This window comes from Ursus maritimus, unplaced genomic scaffold (genome assembly GCF_017311325.1).
Source record: "Ursus maritimus isolate PB19 unplaced genomic scaffold, ASM1731132v1 scaffold_16, whole genome shotgun sequence".
NCBI classification, from domain to species: Eukaryota; Metazoa; Chordata; class Mammalia; order Carnivora; family Ursidae; genus Ursus; species Ursus maritimus.
The window spans coordinates 9,094,602-9,120,793 of NW_024424008.1; the positions used below are offsets into that span (position 1 = coordinate 9,094,602).

At 36.6% G+C, this 26,192-nt stretch overlaps 1 protein-coding gene and 1 pseudogene across 1 annotated transcript in view; one reads left to right on the plus strand and one right to left on the minus strand.

The window, feature by feature from the left end:
- Nucleotides 1-26,192, plus strand: part of PPME1 (protein phosphatase methylesterase 1) — an 83,918-nt gene that overhangs the window by 23,995 nt on the left and 33,731 nt on the right. The window contains exons 2-3 of the mRNA XM_040631319.1: nucleotides 15,747-15,840; nucleotides 16,388-16,480. Coding sequence (XP_040487253.1) covers nucleotides 15,747-15,840; nucleotides 16,388-16,480 — 187 coding nt within the window. The remainder of the gene's footprint in view (nucleotides 1-15,746; nucleotides 15,841-16,387; nucleotides 16,481-26,192) is intronic.
- Nucleotides 9,123-10,172, minus strand: LOC103678047 (annotated as a pseudogene).

A 26,192-nucleotide genomic window follows, 5' to 3' on the forward strand; every position in this document is an offset into this window, starting at 1 on the left:
AGTTATTGTGCCATTGTCTCTAAATATATTGAAATGAAATATCTTATGAAATATGTCTTATATTCTATCGTATCATGGCATTAGGGGTGAGTCTGGAAGGGAGGAGTTAGTTAAGGTGGTTGGTTCTGAACTATATGCTCTAAGTCTTCTTTTATGAGTCTTATTGGCTGTGATACTCTGACTCAACCTGCTGCTTTCTGTCTAAACAGAATAGTACACTCATATGAAGTTTGATCCCTGAGTATAGCTACAACACACTATTATAAGAGTGAACAGGCTACAATTAGCCCTTGTAAAACATTAAAAAAAAGCCTTATACTCTGCCTGTTTCTTGCTCTTCATTACTGATATTCTCAGCATGTGTTTGCTGAGGCCTGCTCATTGTATTAAAATTTTCATATCTTTTTTGTCTCTTACTTTTAGGGTTTTTGAAAAATAAGTTTATTAGGCCTGGGTAAGTGGCAGAAATAAAATTGAGAAATTTTTCTAAAAACTAAGTAAAGTAGAATTCTTTATTATCAGAGTATAAAGTTACAGTTCTTCAGTGTACTACACCAGTCTGTCTTCTCATCCATCCTTAAAATATATATTTTTGTGTGATCTGACTCATGTAGGTTTGGAAGTTCTCATGGATTAAGTAATGTCATTTGAAAGTGGTCTTAAGAGTGAGTAAGCTGTCATTCATTTGCTTGAAACCACATCATAAATGATATAAGTATCCTGTCCTATCTAATGCAGTGACATTGGTAAATCTACTATTCATTTTTGATTATGTGGATGCCCATCAATAACATTCACCAATGGTCAAAATAAAGAGAACTAATAGGAACAGAGCTGGATTTCCAGTCACATGGTAAATCAGTATTTATTAACTTAGAGCTCTTTTTAAGCCTCTTTATGTTCTCTCTTTGTGAAGGAGTAATCAGAGAAACTCTTGAGTCGCCATCTACATTTGTAAACCTTGACTTTTTCTTTAGTATCCAGGAACTCAGGCTTGCCACTAGAGGCACCTGCCCATCACCAGCACTCCACTCTTCCACCCACTCCAACAGGAACTAATTCTCTTTCTGCTTTGCATGTGCCAGACTTAGGGTGATTTCAAGAATGGAGAACCTAGTATTACTTTGAGTGTAATTGAAAACTATAAGGAAGTAACCCTACAGAATAAGATTTCAGCTCAGCTTGCTTTGTACTTGGATGAGTTATTTAACCTCCCTTGGCTTTAGTTTTCTACTCATTTGCAAAATAGGAATAGATCTACCCCAGAGAGTTGTTGTAGAAATTAATTCATTTGTTTATCTCCATTCTTATCACACTCTACTAATTAATGGTAAGTAATTTGGAAAAAGGAAATAAAGCAAAGGACATATAGAGGGAGAGAGATGATATGAGCTACCAAGATTTGCAAAGAAGATAGCAAGTTGGATATTAACTACATTAGGAAAGAGCAACTGTGAAAACTACCCCACAGAGAGGAAGAATGAAAAAGTTTTCAAGCTAATCCATATCATAAACCTGGCTCAGGAATTGTATGATTCTAAGTACCCTCTGGAAAGGTGGGACAATGTAGAGGATTGCATTGCACAAATCTGTATAAAGTACCTTTAGACTCCCCAATTTTCTCCCTTGTATGGATGGTTAATCTAGAGAAATTGAACCAGTGTCCTGGACTCCGTGACGGTACATATACTGTATGTCAAGGCTTAACAGGATGAAGCACTTGAGGTTAAGGAAAGGTATACATTCTGTCTTCAGACTCATAGTTGCTCTGCTCTCACTCTTCAGTAGTCTTCACTCAAGGTGCCTTCCCACTTTTACCAGTGCTTTAAAAAGCCTCCAACCTGGCATTCATTGCCTCGACTTCCTGCAGTTTTTCTATGTGTTAGACACCACTACCTGGAGCAATTTTTGACCTTTCTCAGCTATTGGAGTGCAAACACCAAATAGTATCTGCTTGTTCACTGAAGTATCCCCAGTACCTAAAAATAGTATCTTGTAGGTGCTCAGTGAATGCTTTGTTGAATGAGTAAACAATTGAGAGACGTGTTTGGATCTTTTCCCCAGAAGTCTAACAGCTAGTCTACGTCCCCGCAGAGATTGGAGTGATCTCCGGAGAAATGACTGGCCTGCAGAAAAGACAGTGTAGATATTGATGTTTGGGAAGATTCTATTTAAAAGGCTAGTATTCTACTTATTAACTGTATAGTCATATTTCTATTGATAGTCAGCTGCCTGTTCTCATAGAATCCCTGGAGATATCCAGGGAAAGCCTCTAACACAAAGACCTTCCAAGACAAAAAGTGAGAAAAGGAAAGCAATAATATGAGAGATTCAAAAGATGAATCACAAAAAACTAACATACTCTTCGGGGAGGCAGAGACAATATGGCATCTGGAACAAGAATAGGGATGCTCTTAACCAAAAAAGGTGGGGGACCTGGTTTCAGGGAACAAGAAATAGCTATTGGGAATGAAAATAGTATATGTAGATATAAAAGTCAATAGAAGAGAAAGAATTCAAAGGAATCTTCAGACAGTAGCATGTGTTCTTCGCTTTAAATTAAAATTTAGAAATATGAAGGGATAAAAAAAGATCTTAGTAAAAAAATCTCAACAACAGTACCTTGCTTAGAAGATGGTGAAAATATCCTTAATTTTGAGAAGAAGTATCTAGCCTAAAATTGTTTTCTAGATCTTCGATACGATATCTTTGTCTCTTGTATTTTTGGAACTTTGTCTCTCTTAATAATATAGCTGAATTTCAAAAAAATCTTCTCTGAGGGAGATTCATCATTTTTTTGCATGATATCTCTAGATGAAATGCCCTAGTGATTTGCTATTCTTGATATATTTGATTTATTCTCCTGCTTATTTTGTATTTTGTTCATCATGTACTGTGCTCTCTATTCTTTCTATTTTTTTTTAAATTCATGTAAGTTGTATTATAATCTATTCTTTGAGTGGTTATCTTAAGCATTTTTGTAACAGTTTATTGGAGATGGAGTTCTCACATACCTACAACTGACCTCATGTAGAGTATACACTTTTTTTTTAAGCATATAATATAGTTCCTAAAGGAATACTTTACAACACGTTCACTACCTAAAAGAAATCCTCATACCCATTAGCAGTCAGCCTCAGGTTCCCTCAAACTTCCCAGCCCTAGGCATCCACTCATCTATTTTCTATCTATAGATTTCCTAATCTGGACATTTACAGTAATAATTATATTGTGTTTGTGGATCTTATATGTCTTTCTACATAGTATTTTTTCAAGGTTCACTTGCTCAGGTTGTAAAAACTTCATTCTGATAATAATATTCCATTGTTTGGATACCAGATTCATCCATTCAGTGATGGACTAGTTGTTCTACATTTTAGCTATACAAAACAATGCTGGGCTAGTGAACATTTGTATACGTGTTTTAGGTGGTATTTCAGGCCTCCAGAATGAAGGTTGATTCCTTCCAGAGGATTCGCTTTGTTGTCTACCGGGGTCCTGGAGAGAGCACTACCAGTCTAGATCCAATTAAACTCCTAAAGTCCTAGATGTATATTAAGCTGGTATTGCATAGTGACACTGTCTGTAGTTACAAGTTTCATCGAAAGGATTTTCTCCTCCCTCAGCATTCTTTTTGTTTGTTTCAAGTTTTTTTTAAATTCTGGTTAACATATCTGTACTTAGTGAATTTAGTGATTCATCACTTAATATTACCAGTACTCATCAAGAATGTCTCTCCTTAATACCCATTACCCCATTTAGTCCATCCCCACCATCACTCACCTCTGGTTTTTTCTCTATAGTTAAGAGTTATTATGGTTTTTTCTCCCTCTCCCCTCTTTTTCCATGTTAGGTGTTTTGTTTCTACAAATTTCCCACATATGAAAAAAATAAGACAAAAAGAGAGGAGAACATCGTCTGGGTGATGGACATTGGGGAGATATATTAATACAGCACTGGTGAATTATATAGGAATCCAGTCACATCAAACATAATACATTATATGTTAATTTAAAAACAAATTAAAATTCCACATATGAATGAAATCATGTGTAATTTGTCTTTCTCTGACTGATTTGTTTTGCTTGATAATACATTTCTAGCTCCATTCACATCATTGCAAAATGGCAAGATTTTATTCTTTGAACGTGACTAATATTCTTGTAAATGGTGTGTGTTGTTGTGTTGATTGTATACACATATACATATACACATAAGTATATACACACACACACTACTTCATCTTTATCCATTCATCCATTGATTTAGACTTCGGCAGTTGTTGATAATATCCTATAAATATCAGGGTGCATGTGTCACCTTTGAATCAGTATAGTGTATACAGGTAGATACCTTAGTAGTGTAATTCGCTGGGTTGTGTGGGCAGTTCTATTTTTAACTTTTGGAGGAACCCTCCATTACTGTTTTTCCAGAGGGCGCTGCACCAGTTTGCATCTACTAACAGTGTAAGAGGATCTTTTCTGCATCTTTGCCAACATCTGTTGTTTCCTGACTTGTTAATTTTAGCCATTCTGACAGATGTGAGTTACTGTCTCATTGTAGTTTTTGAATTGTGTTTCTCTTGATGATGAGTGGTGTTGAGTACCTTTTTCATGTGTCTGTAGCCATCTCTATGCCTTCTTTGGAAAAATGTCTATTCACATATTTTTCACAATTGCTAAAACTGATACACGAATTCAGCAAAGTTGTAGGATACAAAATCAATGTACAGAAATCTTTGGGTTTCTATACACCACTAATGAAGCAGCAGAAAGAGATATCAAAGAATCAATCCGCTTTACAACTGCAAAACCGATGAGATACCTAGGAATAAAGAATAGCGGAAGAGGTTAAAGATCTGTACTCTGAAAACTATAGAATACTTATGAAAAGAAATTGAAGATGACATGAAGAAATGGAAAACATTCCATGGCTCATGGACTGGAAGAACAAATATTCTTAAAATGTCTATACTACCCAAAGCAATCTACGCATTTAATGTAATCCCTATCCAAATACCACGGCGTTTTTCCTTAGAGCTAGAACAAACAATCTAAAATGTGTATGGACCACAAAAGATCCTTTCCATTCAGTGCCAAGTTTCAAGACAGATATTTTTCTTTAGTCCTGGGATTGGGGTAGAAAGCAGAGTTAATTCTACTTTACCCTTTCACTGATAGTACAATCATTTGAGACACCCGCTTATGAGAGAAAGGTTTCCTACCAGGCTGCCCAACAAGGCTCCACCTTGGCCTTTGTGTCCTGTTCTGTGTGTCCCAGGGAACCCCCAAACCTCCATTTAGATAGTTGGTAAATGCTACCAAGATAAAAGCCAGCTTTACTGTACCAAATGCCTCTCTAGGTCCCCACACCTTTACTTTTGGCCTCAATATTCCATATTCCTTACTTTCTTGCCAGGTCATCTATGCATTTAAAAGAATGAATGGGGCGCCTGGGTGGCACAGCGCGAGTTAATGCTCTGCCTTCGGCTCAGGCGTGATCCCGGCCTTATGGATCGAGCCACGGCCAGGCTCTTCCACTATGAGCCTGCTTCTTCCTCTCCTGCTCCCCCTGCTTGTGTTCCCTCTCTCGCTGGCTGTCTCTATCTCTGTCAAATAAATAAATAAAATCTTAAAAAAAAAAATTAATGAATATATAATTATATGGCATATATGATATGTAAAAGTCTAATATATAAATACAGTCTTTCATATTATGTATTGATTTTTATATATTTTTACGTGCACATCATAAAATTTTAGCCAGTATTTCCAAAGTTGGATCTGCCAAGGTACCTAATTACCATTGATAGAAACAGTCCCAACATAAGTTTATACTTAGGAAAACTGTTAGTCAAGTGTGAAAATGGGCAATAACATTATCTGGCATGGAGAGTTTCAAAATTAATCTCCTTTCTCAGGAAGCTCACAGAGGATGTGTTCTATCAAAATAAGAAAATGCATCAAGAAAAATAGTGGATACAGGAATCAGGATTTAGCACAGGAGAAGGCAAAAGGAATTCCCAGGGTGATGGTGAAATGACAGCAATTCATCATACATCATAGAGAGCAAACAGTCTATTTGAGGTGGAGAATGAAGGTGCCAAGAATGAAATTTACAAAGAAAAACAGAACTGATAGATTCTTTTTAAAGATTTTTTAATAATTTTTTATTATGTTATGTTAGTCAGCATACAGTATATCCTTAGTTTTGATGTAGTGTTCCATGATTCATTATTTGCGTATAATACCCAGTGCACCATGCAACATGTGCCCTCCTTAATACCCATCACCGGCCTATCCCAGTCCCCCACCCTCCCCTCTGAAGCCTCCAGTTTGTTTCCCAGAGTCCATAGTCTCTCATGGTTCATTCTTCTGTTTACCCTCCCTTCCTTCTTCCCTTCCTTCTCCTACGATCTTCTGCTGTTTCTTATGTTCCATAAATGAGAAACCATATGATAATTGTCTTTCTTTGTTTGACTTATTTCACTAGCATAATCTCCTCCAGTCCCATCCATGTTAGCTGCAAATGTTGGGTAATCGTTCTTTCTGATGGCTGAGTAATATTCCATTGTATATATGGACCACATCTTCTTAATCCAGTCATCTGTTGAAGGGCATCTTGGCTCCTTCCACGATTTAGCTATTGCGGACAATGCTCTATGAACATTGGGGTACATATGGCCCTTCTCTTCACTGTGTCTGTATCTTTGGGGTAAAAACCCAGTAGTGCAATTGCTGGATCATAGGTAGCTCTATTTTTAACTTTTAAGGGACCTCCACGATTGTTTTCCGAAGTGGCTGTACCAACTTGCATTGCCACCAACAGTGGCAGAGAGGGATCCTTTCTCCACATCCTCTCCAACATTTGTTGTTTCTTGCTTTGTCCATTTTTGCCATTCTAACTGGCGTTAAGTGGTATCTCAAGGTGGTTTTGATTTGAATTTCCCTGATGGCTAATGATTTTGAACATTTTTTCATGTCTGTTAGTCATTTGTATGTCTTCATTGGAAAGGCTGTTCATATCTTCGCCCATTTTTGATTTGATTATTGTTTCTCATGTATTGAGTTTGAGAAGTTCTTTGTAGACTCTGATACCAGTCCTTATCTGTAGTGTCATTTGCAAATACCTTCTCCCATTCCGTGGGCTGCCTCTTAGTTTTGTTGACTGTTTCCTTGGCTGTGCAGAAGCTTTTTATCTTGATGAAGTCCCACAAGTTCATTTTTTCTTTTGTTTCTCTTGCCTTTGGAGATGTGTCATGAAAAAAGTTGCTGTGGCTGATGTCAAAGAGGTTACAGGCTATGTTCTCCTCTATAATTTTGGTGGATTCCTGTCTCACATCAAGGTCTTTCATCCGTTTGGAGTTTATCTTTGTGTATGGTGTGAGAGAATGGTCAAGTTTCATTCTTTTACATGTAGCTGTCCAATTTTCCCAGCACCATTTATTAAAGAGACTGTCTTTTTTCCCCTGGATGTTTCTTCCTGCTTTGTCAAAGATTAGTTGCCCAAAGAGCCAAGGGTCCATTTCTGGGTTCTCTGTTCTGTTCCATTGGTCTATGTGTCTGTTTTTGTGCCAGTACCATGCTGTCCTTTAGTATAGCTTGAAATCTGGCAACATGATGCCCCCAGCTTTGTTTTATTTATTTATTTGACAGAGAGAGAGACAGCCAGCGAGAGAGGGAACACAAGCAGGGGGAGTGGGAGAGGAAGAAGCAGGATCCCAGCAGAGCAGGGAGCCCAATGCAGGGCTCGATCCCACGACCCTGGGATCACGCCCTAGGCCAAAGGCAGATGCTTAACGACTGAGCCACCCAGGCACCCCGGACCTGATAGATTATTTAATGTGATTGTATTAAGAGAAATTTTACAGATTTCTCAAAGGCTTTTTTGTTGTTGTTAAAAAAATTTTCATTGTGAAATATACATACAGAAAGGTTTAAAATATGTATGTGCAGTTCAGAGAAGAATAAAATAAATTCCCATGTATCTATCACCTGGCTTATGAAAGAACATTATTAGCACTTTAGAAGCCTGTTTACTTCTCCCCAAAAGCACCTCCACTCCCCACGGTCTTGAATTGCGTGTTTGTCATTCTCTTGCTTTTCCTTATAGTTTTATCACCTGAGCATGTATCCATAAAAAAGATACTATTTAGTTTTGCCTGTTTTTGAACTTTGTTGTTAATGGAATCGTACTGCATTTATTCTTCTATGCTTATTTCTTTCTCTAAATGTATTTTTGAAATTCACCCATGTTACTGCTTGTAATTCTAGCATATCCCTTTCCACTGCTGTGTCATATTCAGTTATCTGAATGTATCTCAATTTATATATTCCACTGGTGATGGACTCTTAGTTTGCTTGTTGTTCTTTGGTTTTATGGAGATGCTTCTGTGAACATCTTCTTATGTGTATCTTAGTGACTGTGTGCAGATTCAGATGTGTCCCTGTAAAATGAAATAACTAGACTGAAGGACACTTGTTCAATTTTACCAGGTGATGCCTCACTGTTTTCCAGATAGTTCTTCCATTTACACTTCCACCCAGAGTGGATGACAGTTCATCTGAGTTAGATCCTTACCAATACCTAGTAATGTCTGGCTTCGTATTTTGCCAACATAATGGGTGTGAAATTATACCTTATTGTGATTTAAAATTTCATGTCTCTAAAACATAAATAAATAAAATAAAATTTCATTTCTCTAAATATGAGTGCAATTGAGAACCTTTCATAATGTTTATGAGCTATTTGTGTTTCCTGCTTTGTGAAATGCCCACTAATATCTTTTGCCTATAAAAAGCTGTTGTGAAACAATTAGTGATAGTTTAATAAAAAACTAAGCAAACAGAAAAAATTAAGAGGTCACACAAGAAAGAAAATGTAATCAATATACTATGTGGCTCAGCTGTGAACAGTATTTCTCTTATAACTAACATTTATGAAGTACGTTTTATGTGCCTACTTGTAATCATTTTTCAGAGCTTACAGTTGAAGAAATTGAGTCAGAGATTGATTTGCTAATGATTGTAAAGCTTACAATTACTGGAAATAAAACTTAAGATAATCTGCACACAGCCATAATATAAAAACTGTATATAGGTTTTTTTTTTTTCTTGGACCAATCTAAGTTAGTTAATTAAGCCGTCTCATGCCATAAGCAAAGGGATAGAGAAGATCAGTAAACTGGGCATCATTTGATACAAGTAAGGAAGGTGAGCTTAAGGTGCCATATACTTTTCTGGTCCGTGTGCAGAGTCAGGGTCCAAACCAATAATATGGTCCCCACTGGGTAGTGGTCCAAGTTCTCTTCATTCATCTTCATAGCTGGTCGGAAGAGGATTCATGCGAGAGTTATGGAATACAGTATGATAACCATCTCCCCAGGGAAAGGGCTTGGACCTGATGCGGAGATGGGGGTAGGCCATGAATTTGGATCTCTGGTGCTTTCCATGATGTGACTTCAGAAAGACGTTCAGCACGCTCGCTCCTACACCGGGGAGCACTACAAAGTAGCTGAGGGCCTTCCACATTTGACCTGAGCCCTCCTTGCGGTGGGTGCCACTTGACATGGACTGCCCCACATGGACCACCCCAGCTGTGCCTGGAACTGACCAAGTAGTCCAGAAACCTGGGACCCAGCCACCACTGCCATTTTCAAACTGGACCAAACCTGTATATAGTTTCAATGAAAAATTTTAATTTTGATGAAGTCCAACTCCTTAATCTTCTCTTTTATCATCTCTACTTTTGGTGTTGTAGCTAAGAAAGAAATTGTTGCCTAATTGAAGATCATGAAGATTTACTCCTGTGTTTTCTTCTCAGAGTTTTACAGTTTTAGCTCTTACATTTAGGTTTATGATCCACTATGATTTAATTATGTGCATAGTGTGAGGGAGGGGTCCAATATGTAATCCATATTACAAATGAATATCCAGTTGTCCTAACAGCATTTGTTGGAAAGACTGTTCTTTCTCCAGTGAGTTGTCTTCTCCCTTTTGTTGAAAATCTATGGACTATATATGTTAGAGTTTATTTCTGGACCCTTAATCCTGTTTGATCTATCTGTATGTCTACTCTCATGCTTGTACCACAGTCTTGATTAGTGTAGCTTTGTAGTGTTCCATTTCCTTTTGCTGGAAACCTTCTCAGGATTCAGTAAGGAAGACTCTGTTTAGTAGCTTCAGCCTAATAATAATAATAATAATAATAATAACAACAATAATAAACAACTTACTGAGACACCAAGCTAAGCGCTTTATGCACATTAGCTCATTTCTTACTGTCAACAGATAATCATTAATGTGTTGGGCTGTGAGAGTACATTGGTGAACAAGTGGAGAACATTCTTGTTCTTGTGGATCTCCCATTAGTAGCAAATTAGAGAGAATGATTAGGATGATAAATATAAGAGCAAACTAATTTTAGAAAATGATTAATTCTGTGATAAAAATAGAACAGGCTAATTTGAGAGTAAACAAGGGAGAAGGCTACCTGAATCTTCATTACATCCCCTATAAAATTGGCATTATAACCCCATCTGACATGAAGAAACTCAGGCATAGAGAAGTTAAGAGACTTGCCAGAGGTCACATAATTAATAAAGGCAGGACTGGGTTATGAAAACAACTTTTAGTGTGTAGGAAAACGAATTTAGATTTAGGAAGTATTAAGGATGTATCTCCTCATAATTTTCTTCCTTTTTAAAATTTTTATCTTTCTGCTGGAAATAAGTTGTTATGGTCAAAGTATAGGCCAAGGATTCTTATTTAGGATTCATTCATGAGCTTCTTGAAGCCAGTGCAATTGTGTGCAAAATATGTGTGTGCACTTGTTTCTAGAGTCAGGGTTCATAGCTCTCATCAGATTCTGAATGGAGTCTGTGACAATAGCAAAGGGTCTATAAACACATTTGATTCACATGGTTTAGGCAGAAGCTATATTTCCCTTGTGTCTCCTACTGCACCACTTTGTTCTCTGTCTGCCAAGCTCTTTCCTCTGGTAGCAAGAGGTGGAAGGAAATCATACATTTATTATGTTGGGCTTGAAACAAACTTTATTCTGACATCAAAAATTCTGTGTACATATATCTCCCAGAGTAGTTTCTGTTATTTTTTTTTTCTTTTTACAAATTGTTGGACTTAATAATTCATCTCTCTGTTAGTTCAAAATTTTAGAATTGACTTGGATTCTACTCTCAGTCATCTTCCATATCTTGAACATTCATGAGATTGTTGATTGCTTTTTTGAAAGGTCTTTTTATGTTTCCTTCTTTTTAATTCCATTGCCAGTCTAGACTCTTCTAACCAGGTTATTCCAGCAACATTTTTTTTTTCCAGAATCAAGTCCATCTTGGACCTTTCACCACATTGATTCTAAAATACTTTAATCTGAACCATCCAAACTCTATCAGACTTTTGGGACCCTAGCACACAAATAACAGAAAAAGAACATATATTTCCCACCTTATTATATCTAATATTCTTTCTCCATGATCAGCTTTTTTAGTTCTATCAGCTTCTTATAGTTTTTCAAAGCCGTTATACTTATTTCCACCTTGTTGCAGTTAGCTATTTTTGTGTGTCTTTTATCACTGTTCGCTATGATAGGCACCATACTGGGCCCTTCCTTGTGCCCTTCTGCCTGCCTGACATGTCTTCCTTACCCTTCCCTATTTCTGTCAGTCCAAATTCTGTCTGTCCTTCAATGCCTAGCTTAACTTTTTTTTTTCTTTGAAGCCTCTTTTTATTTCCCAAGCTAAAAGTAATCTTTTTTTTTTTTTTTAAGTAATCTTTATTCCCTCATTTGAACATTCACAGCACTTTAGCTATACCTCTTAGGGCATTTAACTCTACCTTATGTTAGATATTTACATATTTAACATTAGCTTCTTAAGAGCAGAGACATTGTTATCACTAGTTTCCCAGCATCTCCCATCATCCCACCTCAGTTTCAGCCTAATACATATAACAGGTTCTTGGTGAATAAATCTTCATTTTTAAAGTATAAATTAATCTTGGGGTGCCTGGGTAGCTCATTTGGTTGAACGTCCAACTCTTGATTTCAGCTCAGGTCATGATTCAGGGTTGTGAGATCAAGTCCTGCATCTGCCTCCACGCTGGGTGTGGAGCTGCTTAAGATTCTCTCTCTCTCCCCCTCTGCCCCTCACCCTACAAGCGTTTCCTCCCTCCCTCCTTCCCTCCCTCTCTCTCTTAAAAAAAAAAAAGGATTATAGGATATATATTAACCTTGTTATGCTTTTGAAAGTTTTTTTATTACTTCAAAATTCTTCCATTATGACTCTAGGAGAAAAAAGTCATTAATTTATTTTAAAAATTATAACTAAAAAGGCTACATGGGCTGTAATGATTATAAAATAGGTAGGCATAGAATAAAAAGCAAACTATTTTTTAAAAGAACTAAAACTACATCCCTAAAGTACAGAGTAGACTTTCTGACTAGAATATAAAGATCAATGTGAGATCCTTGCTATCTGCTTCATGTCTAACACTGGTTGCAAAATTACCTGAACTTGTAGCTTATATAAACAATTAGGTTTTTTTTTAAAGATTTTATTTATTCATTTGACGGGGGGGGGGAGAATAAGGAGGGGGAGCTGCAGGCAGAGAGAGAAGCAGACTCCCCACTGAATAGGGAGCCTGACGTGGGGCTCAATCCCAGGACTCTGGGATCATGACCCAAGCCGAAGGCAGACGCTTAACCAACTGAGCCACCCAGGAGCCCCGACAATTAGGTTTTCAAAGGAATATCCCAGAAAAATCTCTGTGGGAGTAGGAGTGACATTTGGAGGTATAGATTATTGGCTCTTTTTTTTTTTTTTTAAGATTTTATTTATATGACAGAGAGAGAGACACAGCAAGAGAGGGAACACAAGCAGGGGGAGTGGGAGAGGAAGAAGCAAGCTCACAGCAGAGGAGCCTGATGTGGGGCTCGATCCCAGGGATCCAGGATCACGCCCTGAGCCGAAGGCAGACGCTTAACTACTGAGCCACCCAGGCGCCCCCAGATTATTGGCTCTTTAACCAAATGGGAATTACTCGTATGTTGGTATACATTGGGCAGGCCCTAGAACTTTTTTTTAATGAAGGGAATTAGAAGTGGAAGATGTTCTCCTAGGAATAATTTCTATTTATACAAACTAATTTTTCTTTGGTAATTTTTTCTGGTCCGTGGCCAACTTGAAATGGTTCTGTGACCTTGGCAAAGACTCTGAAAAGGAAATTTCTGATAATATTCTAAAGCTTTACTACTTTCAGAAGCATAAATGAGAGAGTGAGAGAGAAAAAAAGGATCTGAGAATTAATATAACATTGGGGTAAAGAACAGAGGCTTTGAACAGTGATGGAACTGGATTTGAATCCTGTCACTGCCACTTAGTTGTATAACCTTGGGTAAGTTACTTTATATCTCTAAATCTGTTATATGTGTAATGGGCATAAAAATAACTCAAAAGTTTTGTGAGGATTAAATGGAATCATGCCTATAAATTACTTGGCAGAGTGATTCACTCTTGTGGCACAGTAAATGTTAGATACTATTACTGTGATGATATCCTAGGTCCAGACATCAAAAATTCATCCATAGATCCTTAGAATCCATTATAACTTGTTTGACATGCCATGTGTGGTTGTTATACTCAAATTAGTATATGCATAGGTGGATTTGTGAGTGACTGATGAATCAGTAGAATTAAGAATTCTACTTTTAGTTTTCCAGTAGGAATTCAAGTGCAACCAGCAAGCCAGAAAAAAATAGGTCTAGGTTGAAGTTGGAGTTTACTTCTGCATAGGCAGTTTTTCTATCAGAAGTTAGGATATTACCCATTTACTGAGCAACTACTAAATGCCAGATGTAGTAGATTCCTTTAAAAGGTATGTTATTTGGGGCATCTGGGTAGCTCAGTTGGTTAAGCGTCCGACTCTTGGTTTCAGCTTGGGTCCTGATCTCAGGGTCATGAGATCAGCCCCATGTCAAGCCCCCCGCAGAGTGTGGAATCTGCTTAAGAGTCTCTCCCTCTCCATCAACCCTCTACCCCTCTTCCTTGTTCCTCCCCCCCTCCCCATGCAGTTGTGCTCTCCCTCTAAAAAATGAAAAGAGAAGAAAACATATGTAATTTTATTCAGTTGCTATAATCTAAGGCAGAAAGAATTTAAATGATTGGAATTTGCCCAAATCCATACTGTAACTACTAGGGATTTGTAGGGAATTATAGGGAAATGGTAGGAACTGTGCAGAATTTGAACTCTTCTCTCATTCCAAATCATTTACCTTTGTAGTCCTCACACCCCTCTTTAATTTGGGGGAACTTTGAAAATTATCAGTGCCTATGCCACACTTCATGCCATTTAAAGCAATTTCTAGAAGTGAAACCCAAGCATCAGTATTTTTAAAAGCTCCTTAGGTGATTATTGTTACATGGATTGAGAACTACTGATCTGTTCAATGCCAGAAGAGAGTAGATGTTCAATAAATGTTTGACCTTTGAAAGAATACATACCTAAAGGTGGAGTTGCTCCATTGTAACTCCCATATTATAGTCAAACCTAGAGTGCTTTTGTACTAACTTAAGTCTTTAAAAGGGGCTTCGTATTATACTTTGTGTATATTCTCCATTTGCCCCCATCGCATATATAGGAAGATATCTGACAGGAGGTAACATTTTGTTGCTGACAGAATTCTGAATTCCCTCCATTACTGAGGCGAATAGGTATGGAAATAGGGTAAGGCTATTTCTTGTATTTCATCCAAGGTTGAAGACATAGGTTGTACATAGACATTTACTGGTTATTTTTGGTTTTTTTGTTTTAGAGCAATTTAATTTTTTAAAAATAATTCATGGTTCAAAAATCAAAAGATAGTAAGGGATGTACATTGAAAATTGTCCCTCTCATCTCCCAGTCATAGTTCCCCTCCCAGGATATATCAAATGTTATATCAGTATTCTTCCAGAGATATTCTAAGCATATATAAGCAATTATATTTACACACACTTCCCACTTTTACCCAAATAGTAGTGTGTCCCTTGTTTGTTTACTTAACAGTATATCTTATCCATATACAAAGAATATTATCAGCATATAATTGCTTCCATCTTTTTATAACTGTTATTTCTCTGTGTACCACACTTATTTTCATCTATCACCTGTTGATGGATATTTAAGCTGTTTCCAATTTTTCTCTATTACAAACAATGCTACATTGAATAGATAAGTCATTTCACTTCTGCATGAGCATGTCTTTGGATAAATTCCTAGAAGTTCAAGGTATTGCCAGTTTGCCTTTTATGAAGGCTGTATATTAATGGGTTGGAAATAATGAGAAAGCATGAAATAATGTGAGGGATTAAAAGTATAAAGAAGGAATAGTGACCAAAAATGATTATTGCAGGAATGATATTAAAATGGCTTGAGAGGTTAGGAATGAACCAATAGCCAAGAACAAGGAGAGAAAACAAGCAGGTTTTGTGGTATATATACACGGGATATATTTGTGATTAAAATATACTAATGAATTTTCTAAAATCCTAACATTTTTACTCTTAAATCTTAACTTGAACTTTTAAAACACATTTTTAATGTGATGCTTTCTGTATGAAAACTCCTCATTCTTTAAGAGAAAATACCCTTGCAATTTTCATTTCATATTTACACTTAGCATTTGTTGATCAAGATTTTATCTTTTCATGCGTAACTATTTTTTACTTGAACTCTCTCTTTTTTTTTCCTTAGCCCTGGAAGAAAGCGAGACTTTTCCCCTGTTTCTTGGAGTCAGTACTTTGAGTCCATGGAAGATGTAGAAGTAGAGAATGAAACTGGCAAGGATATATCCTTTGCAAAATGCTTGCTTTAGCAAGCTTATAATTCTATCTAAGAAGACATGTTTCGTTTCTAAAATGTTCTTTATTCCTGCTGTTTATCTCATTTTTATTCCCCACCTGTATTTGTACAGCATGGAATTTAACCTGTAAGTCTCTGCCAGTATCTTAATTGGATATAATTGTCTAATGCATGGGGAAAGGATTAAGAATTAAATTCCTGAAACTGATGTATCGGTTAAGGCCCGAGGGGAAGGTTTCATGAGTAAGGTGAGTTGAATCAGTTTAGCATCTAGAAACCAGGGGCTATGTCCTCATTAGGGCAAAGAGAATCTTTTTTTGGTCCCCATTGAAAAAGTGATCATACTGTCTCCATGCTTCAGAAACAGACTTGGTGTTTCAGAAACTTCTATTTAAATGTCTCTTACGTTTGGAAGTCTGCAGCTTTACACAGAGCCTGGTACTGCCTGCGTTTTCTAATCAGTATTATTACAATTAAATAATCAAAAACTTCAGTGACCAAAGCTTAGATATATTATCTTTAACTATTCTTACACTTTTCGAGTTTACAAGAGTGGTTCAGAGGGTCCTGTCCTACTCCTTCTGCATGGAGGAGGCCATTCTGCCCTTTCCTGGGCTGTGTTCACGGTAAGTAGTTGATAATTGAAGTTGATGTTAGCACAATCATTGTTTGTTTCTGGATGAATTTGACTAACCTAGCTCTTCCTTCTGTGTTCACTCATATAACTTGATATAAGAAAATTCGGGATGTGAATTGATTGTGAATATTTTTCCTGGTAGGCCCAAGATCACCTGTTGTTTAAAGTTCTTAACTGGAGTGAGCTTTAGTGTATGAATTCTTCAAACATTTTATAAAATATCCTATATATATTGCATTGGGATGAGGGAAATGGGATTTATTCCTGGTCAAACATGGGGGTCTGTATCTTAAGTAATCTAAGTAATAGTTAAGCAGAAATATTCTATGCAGATGCTTTAGGTAGAGATAGTGTCTAGCCTTTATTTGTCTCCTTCATAGATTGTAGTGTAGTACTTGATACATGGAGATGTTCCATAAATATTTGGAAGATTTTTCTTCTTTTCTAAATAATGCTTTATCTTTTAATGATACTTGTGAGCTACTGGGAAATAAACAATATAGTTGATGATACCGTTGTCTATAGAGTAGAGAATGTAGGTCTATGTGAATGCTGCCAGTTCTAGATCTTCCTGATTTTCTTGACTGTGCAAAGAGAAATACTGCTAAGGAAAATACTAGCAACATTCCTATTTAAAATGAAGTTGTGGGGCCCCTGCGTGGCTCAGTCAGTTAAGCGTCTGCCTTTGGCTCAGGTCATGATCCCAGGGTTCTGGGATCGAGCCCCGCATCAGGTTCCCTGCTCGGTGGGGAGCCTGCTTCTCTCTCCCTCTGCCTGCCGCTCCCCCTGCTTGTGCACACGCTCCTTTTTCTCTTTCTCTCTGTCAAATAAATAAAATCTTAAAAAAAATAAAATGAAATTGTCCTTTCTTCTGGTATATATCAGGCAGATGTACATACTTCCTCTATTTACCACTAGAGAGTCTGAGGGACAGAAAATGGGAGCGGGTGGGAATGCAGTACTAGGTAACTGGAGCTAGATGGTTATGGAATTGAGGAAGGCCCTGAACATACCATTATGTTCCTGGCAGCAGGATTATTGGGAATAGTTCTCAACACATAGGCACTTACTCATCTGTTATTAAAGTATTAAATGATTTGATTCCTATATTGTTTGCTACTTCCTTTCTCTTACTTTAGGACGAAGCTGTTTGATTTGCCTCTAAGTGCCAGGCTCTTTCATCTCCCTTCACCTGTGTCATCCAATAGAAATATCATGCAAACCATATATGTAAATTTTTGCCACATATGTAATTTTAAATCTAGTAGAGACATAAAACAGGTAAATAAGAAACAGGTGAAATTGTTTTTAATAATATATATTTTATTTAACCCATTGTACCCAAAGTAGTATCATTTTAGTAGGTAATCAGTATAAAAATTACTACTGAGATATTTCACTTTATTTTTTATACTGTCTTTGAATTTAGTATGTATCCTAGGCACTGACAACACATCTCAGTTTGGACTAGCCACGTTTCACATTTTAGTAGCATCCCTTTGATCGCTTACATTCCTCAGCTAGATAACTAGATTGTGAGGTGAAGACCATGGCTTGGTTATGCCTGGCACATAATTGTATGCTCAAGGAATGTGTTTTGAAGGAATGAGTAACAGCATCACATGCCTGTTCCTAATGTAGCAGCTATAGTAGTAAATGTATTTTCGTTGCCCTGAACCAAGGTCAGAGCCACCAGAAATGGTTTATGTACTGTAACTTGGCTGGCTCTGCTCTAAGCTAATACACTGTCATTGGGCAGCTAACACGTTGGAGACATGGAGGGAAAGAAATGTGTGACTGTGGAGAGGAAATAGGCACCATCTTAATTGTTGTGTCACGTTCATACAACTGAGTTGAAACTTGCTTGGGATAGTTACTCCAGGCTCTACCTCATAAGAAATTTGGCAAAAAGTAATGTTTGGATAGGAAAAGCTTTATTCCAAGTATAGTATGTAATGGGTCACAAAATTTTGTAAAATTTTGATGAGAATTACCTGTGAAAGCCAGAGGTAGTCTCACTATATTCTTTGAACTTTTGATCAGCTCCCTAGAACTCTAGTACAAAATGAGAACTAATGTTACCTATTCGAGTGTTCAGAGTCCTTAGAGATGAGGCATCTGCATAGGGTAGAACAGATTTCCCATGAAACGGTTATTGCTTTTGGCACTAAGGAAAGGAACAATGAAGTAGGAGTTGGAAGGTGTGATTTCTTGTCCCTCTTTTATCACTATTGGTAATATATCCTTGAGGAAGCTATTTAAGCCCTTGAACAAGCCATGTAAGCCTTTATTCTCCAAATACAGTCTTTATACTTCAAGGTTTCTTTGAAAATTATGTAAAATAATAGAATATGAAAACCGTAAGTTTTGAAGTCATGCACAAATATTATAATAAGTGATTTGTTGACATATATTGATATTAAATATTTTTATCTCCTAGAAACGATGAAATAACATGGTAAGTGACTGGCATAGAGGAGGTGATTGATAAATAACTGCTGACATTATACGTGTTATTATAGAGGAAATCTCTAGTTCTTCTTTTACCAAAGTATAGTCTACAGATTACAAATTCCATAAGATATTAATGAAATAGGGTTTTGTGATTAAATGAGTTTAAGAAATGTTTATCTTTCTCTGATTTCTGTCAGAAATTCACTATATATCAGTATGTTATTAAAGCCTTTAGGATGTTCTTCTAAATAAATCTATTTCATTTCAACTGTGTCCTCCAAATGTATTTGACCACTCAATTCCTTTTTTCTAAAACATCTATTAGTGTCCCATACTTTATGAAAGTCTTTTATAGTTAGGTCGTTATGTCCCAATTGTTTACCTGATTTACTTGTATAATCAAGGAAATTCCTTACCACTGAGCTTAGTAGCTTGGACTTCTGCTGGTTAAATTTATCTGCCCTTTTTTGTTGTTGCTATTCCTGACAGCGTACCAGCCCACTGAATGAGTTTATATGTAACGGTGCTTTGAAAATAAAAATGGCTATGTAAAAGTTAGTGCTTTGGCAATTGATTTGGCTCCAGAGGTCATATTTTTGTAAGTACTAGCATATGATCCAGAAGGCAGCCGTGGCAAACGGTAGGAATAAGCCCAAGTACCTTATGATCATGAGAGGCAGAATGACCCTCAGACATTCACCCAGATGATAATTGGTAAAATACTGTAGTAAAATAGAAACAAAAAGACACTAGCATAGCAGGAGGACAAATATACTGACAGCCAAAGGAAGAGATGAACAACTGTGATTGATATTTTTGATGCTAGATCATGAGGTCCTTGACAGCAGGAACCGTGCCTTATTCACTCTTAATCGGACAGCACACAGGGCCTGTCTCGGATTGGTGCTCAATAGTTATTCCTTGAATAAGTTAAAACTGACCTTGAACAATTAAGAAAAGGATAAATTTTGTTCATTGTATCCTGTTTGAGAAAACAGAAAAGATGTAATCATTCTAAAGGCTTTATCAAATGTCAGTAAGTTATTTACATAAAGAAGTTATATAACATGGTTAGAAAAATCCCAGACACAGGATATGCAAACCAAAGGACATGAAGACACGGTCCATGGAGGACAACCAGACATGACAAAGTTCATCCTCACTAGTAGTCAGATATGATTCACATAGGAGTTATCTTTTTTTTTAGATATCAAATTAATATTTTCCAAAACTAATTCTTAGTGTTGGCAAAGGCATTAGAAAACAAATACTTTCAAACGTTGGGACTAGAAATCACATCTTCCAACTCCTACTTCATTGTTCCTTTCTTTAATGTCAAATAGAGCTCTCTTGGAAAGTAATTTAGCACTTTGATTGAATTATCAGTATATTTATACCGTTTGACACAGACGTTGTCCTTCTAGGAATCTGTTCTAAGGAAATAATACCAAATACACAAAAAGCTATTTGTCTAAGATTAGCAATCCCAATGCCCAACAATAAGTAAATGGTTAAATAAACTGGGTGTATCTATAAGACATAATATTATGCAATGTTTAAAAAACAATTCTCTGGGGGTGCCTGGGTGGCTCAGTCAGTTAGGTGTCTGCCTTTAGCTCAGGTCATGATCCCAGGGTCCTGGGATCAAGTCCCATGTCGGGCTCCCTGCTCAGTGGGGAGCCTGCTTCTTCCTCTCTATCTGCGGCTCCCCTGCTTATGCTTGCTCTGTCTCGCTCTCTTCTCTGTCAAATAAATAAAATATTTTTAAAAATATAAATAAATAACAATTCTCCTGGACACTATGGAAATAAGCTGAGTGATTTTTTTTTCTGTTTTTCTATTTTCTAGGTTTTGTTTTTCAATTGTATGTATCTTACTACTTTTATACTTAAAGATTTTTTTTCTTTAATAGAAACTATTTTCAAAGGAAAAAGTTTCTATTCAGTTGAAAATTTGTATTCAGTTCTGGATACCACAAGTTAAAGGGACACTGGCAGACTGGAACTTGTCCAGGAAGGAGCAGCCATGATTAGAGTACTTGAAACCATAGCAGTCAAGGAACAGTTGACGGAACTGAAAATGTTTGGCCTGAAAAAAGGAAAGACTTGGGAGGTGTAATATTTGCCTTCAACTATAATAATTTTTAAAAAGTCAACCACATCTTTTAAACATTTACTAGATGCCAGTTACTGTGGTAAGTGCTATGTCCATGATCCCATTTAATCCTTTCTGTATTTCTATGAGGTTAGGCAGATGAGAACATTGAAATTTAGAGGAATCACAGCCAGTGACAGTACCAAAACTCAGACCTACCTATATCTGTCTCCAGTGTGCATGTTTCTCTGAAGACTGGTTCTGTACTATTGAAGTGTCGAGACTCAGGGCAGAAACCATAGAGACATTTTTGACACACGTAAGGCAGAGCTTCTAATGATTAGGAATATTTCAAAGCAGCTCAGGACTTCTACAGAGGGAAAGTAAGCATCATCTCAGTAGTGTACTAGTACAGTGCATATTACAGGATTTAATTATGAATGTATCTTTCAGAGTTCTTCTTATCCATCATTCTGTAAAATCCCTGGACCTGAATAGAACTCATTTTCCATCTAAGTGTTTTGTAGTTTTCTTTTTTTTGGAGGGTGACCCAGAGAGGCACTCAAAGAAATCCTCATAGCTATCAAGAGAAAGCATTTCTACTTTGGCTTTAGTAACAGGAGAAAAGGATATTTAAAAATATATATATATACACACACATATATATATAGTATTTTTGTGGAACTAGCAAAGAGTTGTAACTAATAGAAATTATGGTGTTTTAAAGGATTGGCTTTAGGTTTCTAGAAAATTAATTTTTTGGAATCCTTTATACCTTGGTTATATCCAATAAAGTAGTTGTTACTATAGTTGGTACTATAATGATCATATTTAGTGGGTTATACTTACGACTCTATAGCCTTCACCCATCAGCAAGTACTGGGTATAACAGACTGGTCTAATTGCTGTTGGAGAATCCAGAACTAAGCAGAAATTGAAGTTTGACAGCAGGAGAGGGGCAGTGGTATCTCATTAGCACGTGCAGCCTCAGAAGGCTAGATTTTGCCAGTCTTCAGTTGTTTTCAGCTTTGGTTAACTCTGAGGGACCTGGAACCAACCAAGTGTGAATTGAATCTGAAGTGTCTGCTGATTTCTGTTTCTTCTTCTGGCTAATTCAGTTCACATTAGAAAATAATTACTGAGTATATTCTATAATCCAGGTTTTGTGCTGGATTACTAAGGATAGAAAAATGAGAATTCACTTGTTAATAAGATCAACTAATCAGGAAATAACCTGTTAAATCCCTGCTTTGTACCAGGCATTATGTTAGGTGCTATGGATACAGTGGAGAATTAAACACATCCTATCCTCTTGTTTGTACGATGTTTTAAGTCTAATGAGGAATAGGAGAAATGAAGATGGTACATGTATACAAATAACACAAAAAAATTAAGCTTTCATCCCAAACAAATGTGTTTGAATCTCAAAACAGCTTAATCTGTCAAGCTTTAGTTTCTCAATCTGTAAAATGGGTATAACGCCACCTAAGTCAATAGGGAAATAGAATAAGCAAAAGATATGAGCCTCTTGATAAAGTGCTTGACTCAAGCACTCAGTTTTAGATAAATTTATAGCATCTATATACAAGATAGAAAAGTATCAGAGAAAGGAATGATGAACTCTGGTGATGACTGAGGGGACCATAAGGAAAGTTTCATTAAGAAAGAGGACATCTGAACTAGGTTTTGAAGACTGAATAAAAGTTGAATTAGTAAAGAAGGCATTCGAAGGAGAGAGAAATGCAAAAGCAGTGAAGACTGTAACAATGAAGTATGTACTGGAAATTATAAGTAGCTTGAGTCTAAAGTATGAGGGTGGGGAACAGGAAAAGAAGTGACTAGAGAGATCACAGGGGCAGAATTATGGGAGGGCCTTTTATACCAGGCTGGGGAATTACACCCTGTCTTTAGTTCGGGGTAATAGTAGAGGGAACTGTTTTTAAACACTTCCACATCCATAGCCACATTAAATATATCTTAGGCATGTCAAAATTAGGGAGGGGATATGGAAAGCATGTTTCGCTTGAAATAATCACAAACACATCCAGACTGGAAAGTTCTGGGAAGTTGAATATTTTGATAGACCTCTACCTACGTCTAACTGAGTGTCACTGTTTTAGGCAATAAGTTATTGAAGGTTGTTAATCAACATACTATACCTAATGGATTGGGCCAGAGACACAGATGGAGGCAGGCAGACTAGTTAAAAAGCTTTTCTTGTATTACACAATTCTAAATATCTGATATTTTATGGAATGTTAATTTCTCCCCAGAAGGAGAATGTTTAATTAATTTTTTTCACCATGTAAAAACAATACTTAGAATAGTACTGTTTTAAGCCACCCAATTTATTTATGAATGTAGCATCAGTCTAATACCAAAACTAGGCCACAAAAATTCAGGAAAGCTAGGAATCAATTTCAGTTATAAAATAGATGCAAAATCCTAAATAACAGCAGATTGAATCCAGTAACATAGTAAAATAATAATACACTGTAACCAACTAGGTTTTATCATAGGAAATCTGAGAGTGGTCCAGCATTAGAAAATGTTATCAGTGTAATTAATCTCTCAGTTCACTTGATACCAAAAAAGGTCTTGATCAAATACAGTACTCAGTTTGCAAACTCTTGGCAACTGGGAATAGGTGAATAACTTCCTTAACTTTATTATATACCAGAAAATTATATAAATATACTTAGTGGTGAAACATTAGACACGTTCCTTTAAAGTCAGGGACAAGATAAGGATGCTTTTTCCAACATTTATATTGGAGGTTCTGGCCAAACAATAAAACTAGAAAGAAAAATGAGTTTAAAAGTTTGAAAAGAATGAGAATTGTCATTATTTTAAAATATTGTCTTCCTGGAAAACCAGCTGACAAACTACTAGTTAAGCCAGAGTTTACAAAGTCAGTATCTTAAAATCTGCCTTTTCTAAGTATTAGCACTTTCTAAATTTGGAAATATGACAGGAAAAATGATCCTATTCATAAGAGCAACAAAACTATAAAATATCTGGGAATAAGCCTTATTTTTAAAAAATGTAAGACATTTATGGAGAAAACATTAAACTTCACAGAAGGATAAACTTCACTGAATAGGCAAGTAAATCATGTTCCTGTATGAATCTGATAAACTTGTTAAAATCTCAGTTGTATTTTTCATGAGACTTGATTAACAAACTCTAAAATATACACAGAAGAATATATGCCCAGTGATGACCAAGATAATTTTGAAAAAGAGTGAAAAGAGTGAGAAGGGACTTGCCCTCTCACGTATCAAAAGATATTCTAAAACTATCAATGGTGTGGTATTTGGAGAAAGAATAAAGAAATAACCCCATATATAAAACAAAATTTAATATACAACAAAAATAACAATCCAAATGGATTAAACTACTGAATTAAAAAAACAAACCTTAAGAACATTCATATATGATGTTGGGGCAGTTTAACTTTTAAAAGTTAACCACAAGAGGGGCGCCTGGGTGGCACAGCGGTTAAGCATCTGCCTTCGGCTCAGGGCGTGATCCCGGCATTCTGGGATCGAGCCCCACATCAGGCTCCTCCGCTATGAGCCTGCTTCTTCCTCTCCCACTCCCCCTGCTTGTGTTCCCTCTCTCGCTGGCTGTCTCTATCTCTGTCGAATAAATAAATAAAATCTTTAAAAAAATAAAAAATAAAAAAAAAATAAAAGTTAACCACAAGAAGTAAAAGCCATAAAATCTCTGGGACACAGCAAAAGCTGTTCTAAGAGGGAATTATATAGCAATGCAGGCCTATCTGAAGAAACAAGGAAAAAAACTCAAAACAGTCTAATCTTACACCTAAAGGAACTAGAAAAAGAAGAGCAAACAAAGCCCAAGGTGAGCAGATGAAAGGAAATAATAAAGATCAGAGCAGAAGTACAAGATGTAGAGACTAAAAGAACAATAAAAAAGCAATGAAATTAAGAGTGGGTTCTTTGAAAATTTCAGATAAACAAAATTGTCAAATCCTTACCAGACTCATCAAGAAAAAATAGAAAGGATGCAAATAGGTAAAATCAGAAATGAGAGAGAGGTAAAAACTGATACCACATGAAATACAAAGGATTATAAGAAAATACTATGAAAAATTGCATGCAGCAAACTGGACAACATAGAATAAATGGATAAATTCCTAGAAACATACTATCTTCCAAAACTGAACTAGGAAGAAATAGAAAATCTGAATAAACCAATTACAAGGAAAAAAAATTGAATCAGTAATCAAAAAACTACCCAAAAAACAGGGTGGCTGGGTGGCTCAGTCAGTTGAGCATCCAACTCTCAGTTTCAGCTAAGGTCATGATCTTGTGAATCATGAGATCGAGCCCCATAATGGGCTCCATGTTAAGTGGGGAGACTACTTGAATATTCTCTGCCTCTGCCCCTCCCCTCCTTGTGTGCACATGCACGCTTTCTCTCTCTCCTTTAAATAAATAAATCTTGGCAAGGGACACAAAAGCAAAAATGAACTATTGGGACTTCATCAGGATAAAAAGGTTTTGCACAGCAAAGGAAACAGTCAACAAAACTAAAAGACAACCAACAGAATGGGAAAAGATAAGGGGCTTGTATCCAAAATCTATGAAGAACTCATCAAACTCAACACCCCAAAAACAAAAAATCCAGTCAAGAAATGAGAAGACATGAACAGACACTTCCCCAAAGAAGACATACAAATGGCTAATAGACACATGAAAGAATGCTCAACATCACTCAGCATCAGGGAAATATAAATCAGAACTACAAGGAGATACCACCTTATACCTGTCAGAATCACTAAGATTAACAACTCAGGAAACAACAGATGTTGGTGAGGATGTGGAGAAAGGGAAACCCTTTTCCAGAGTGACTGGTGCAGCCACTCTGGAAAACAGGATGGATGGAGGTTTCTCAAAAAGTTAAAAATAGAGCTACCCTATGGCCCAGCAATTGCACTACTAAGTATTTATCCAAAGGATACAAACATAGTGATTGGAAGGGGCACATGCACCCCAATGTTTATAGCAGCAGTGTCCACATGGCCAAACTATGGAAAGAGCCTAGATGTCCACTGATGGATGAATGGATGAAGAAGATGTGTGTACACACACACACACACACACACACACACACACACACACACA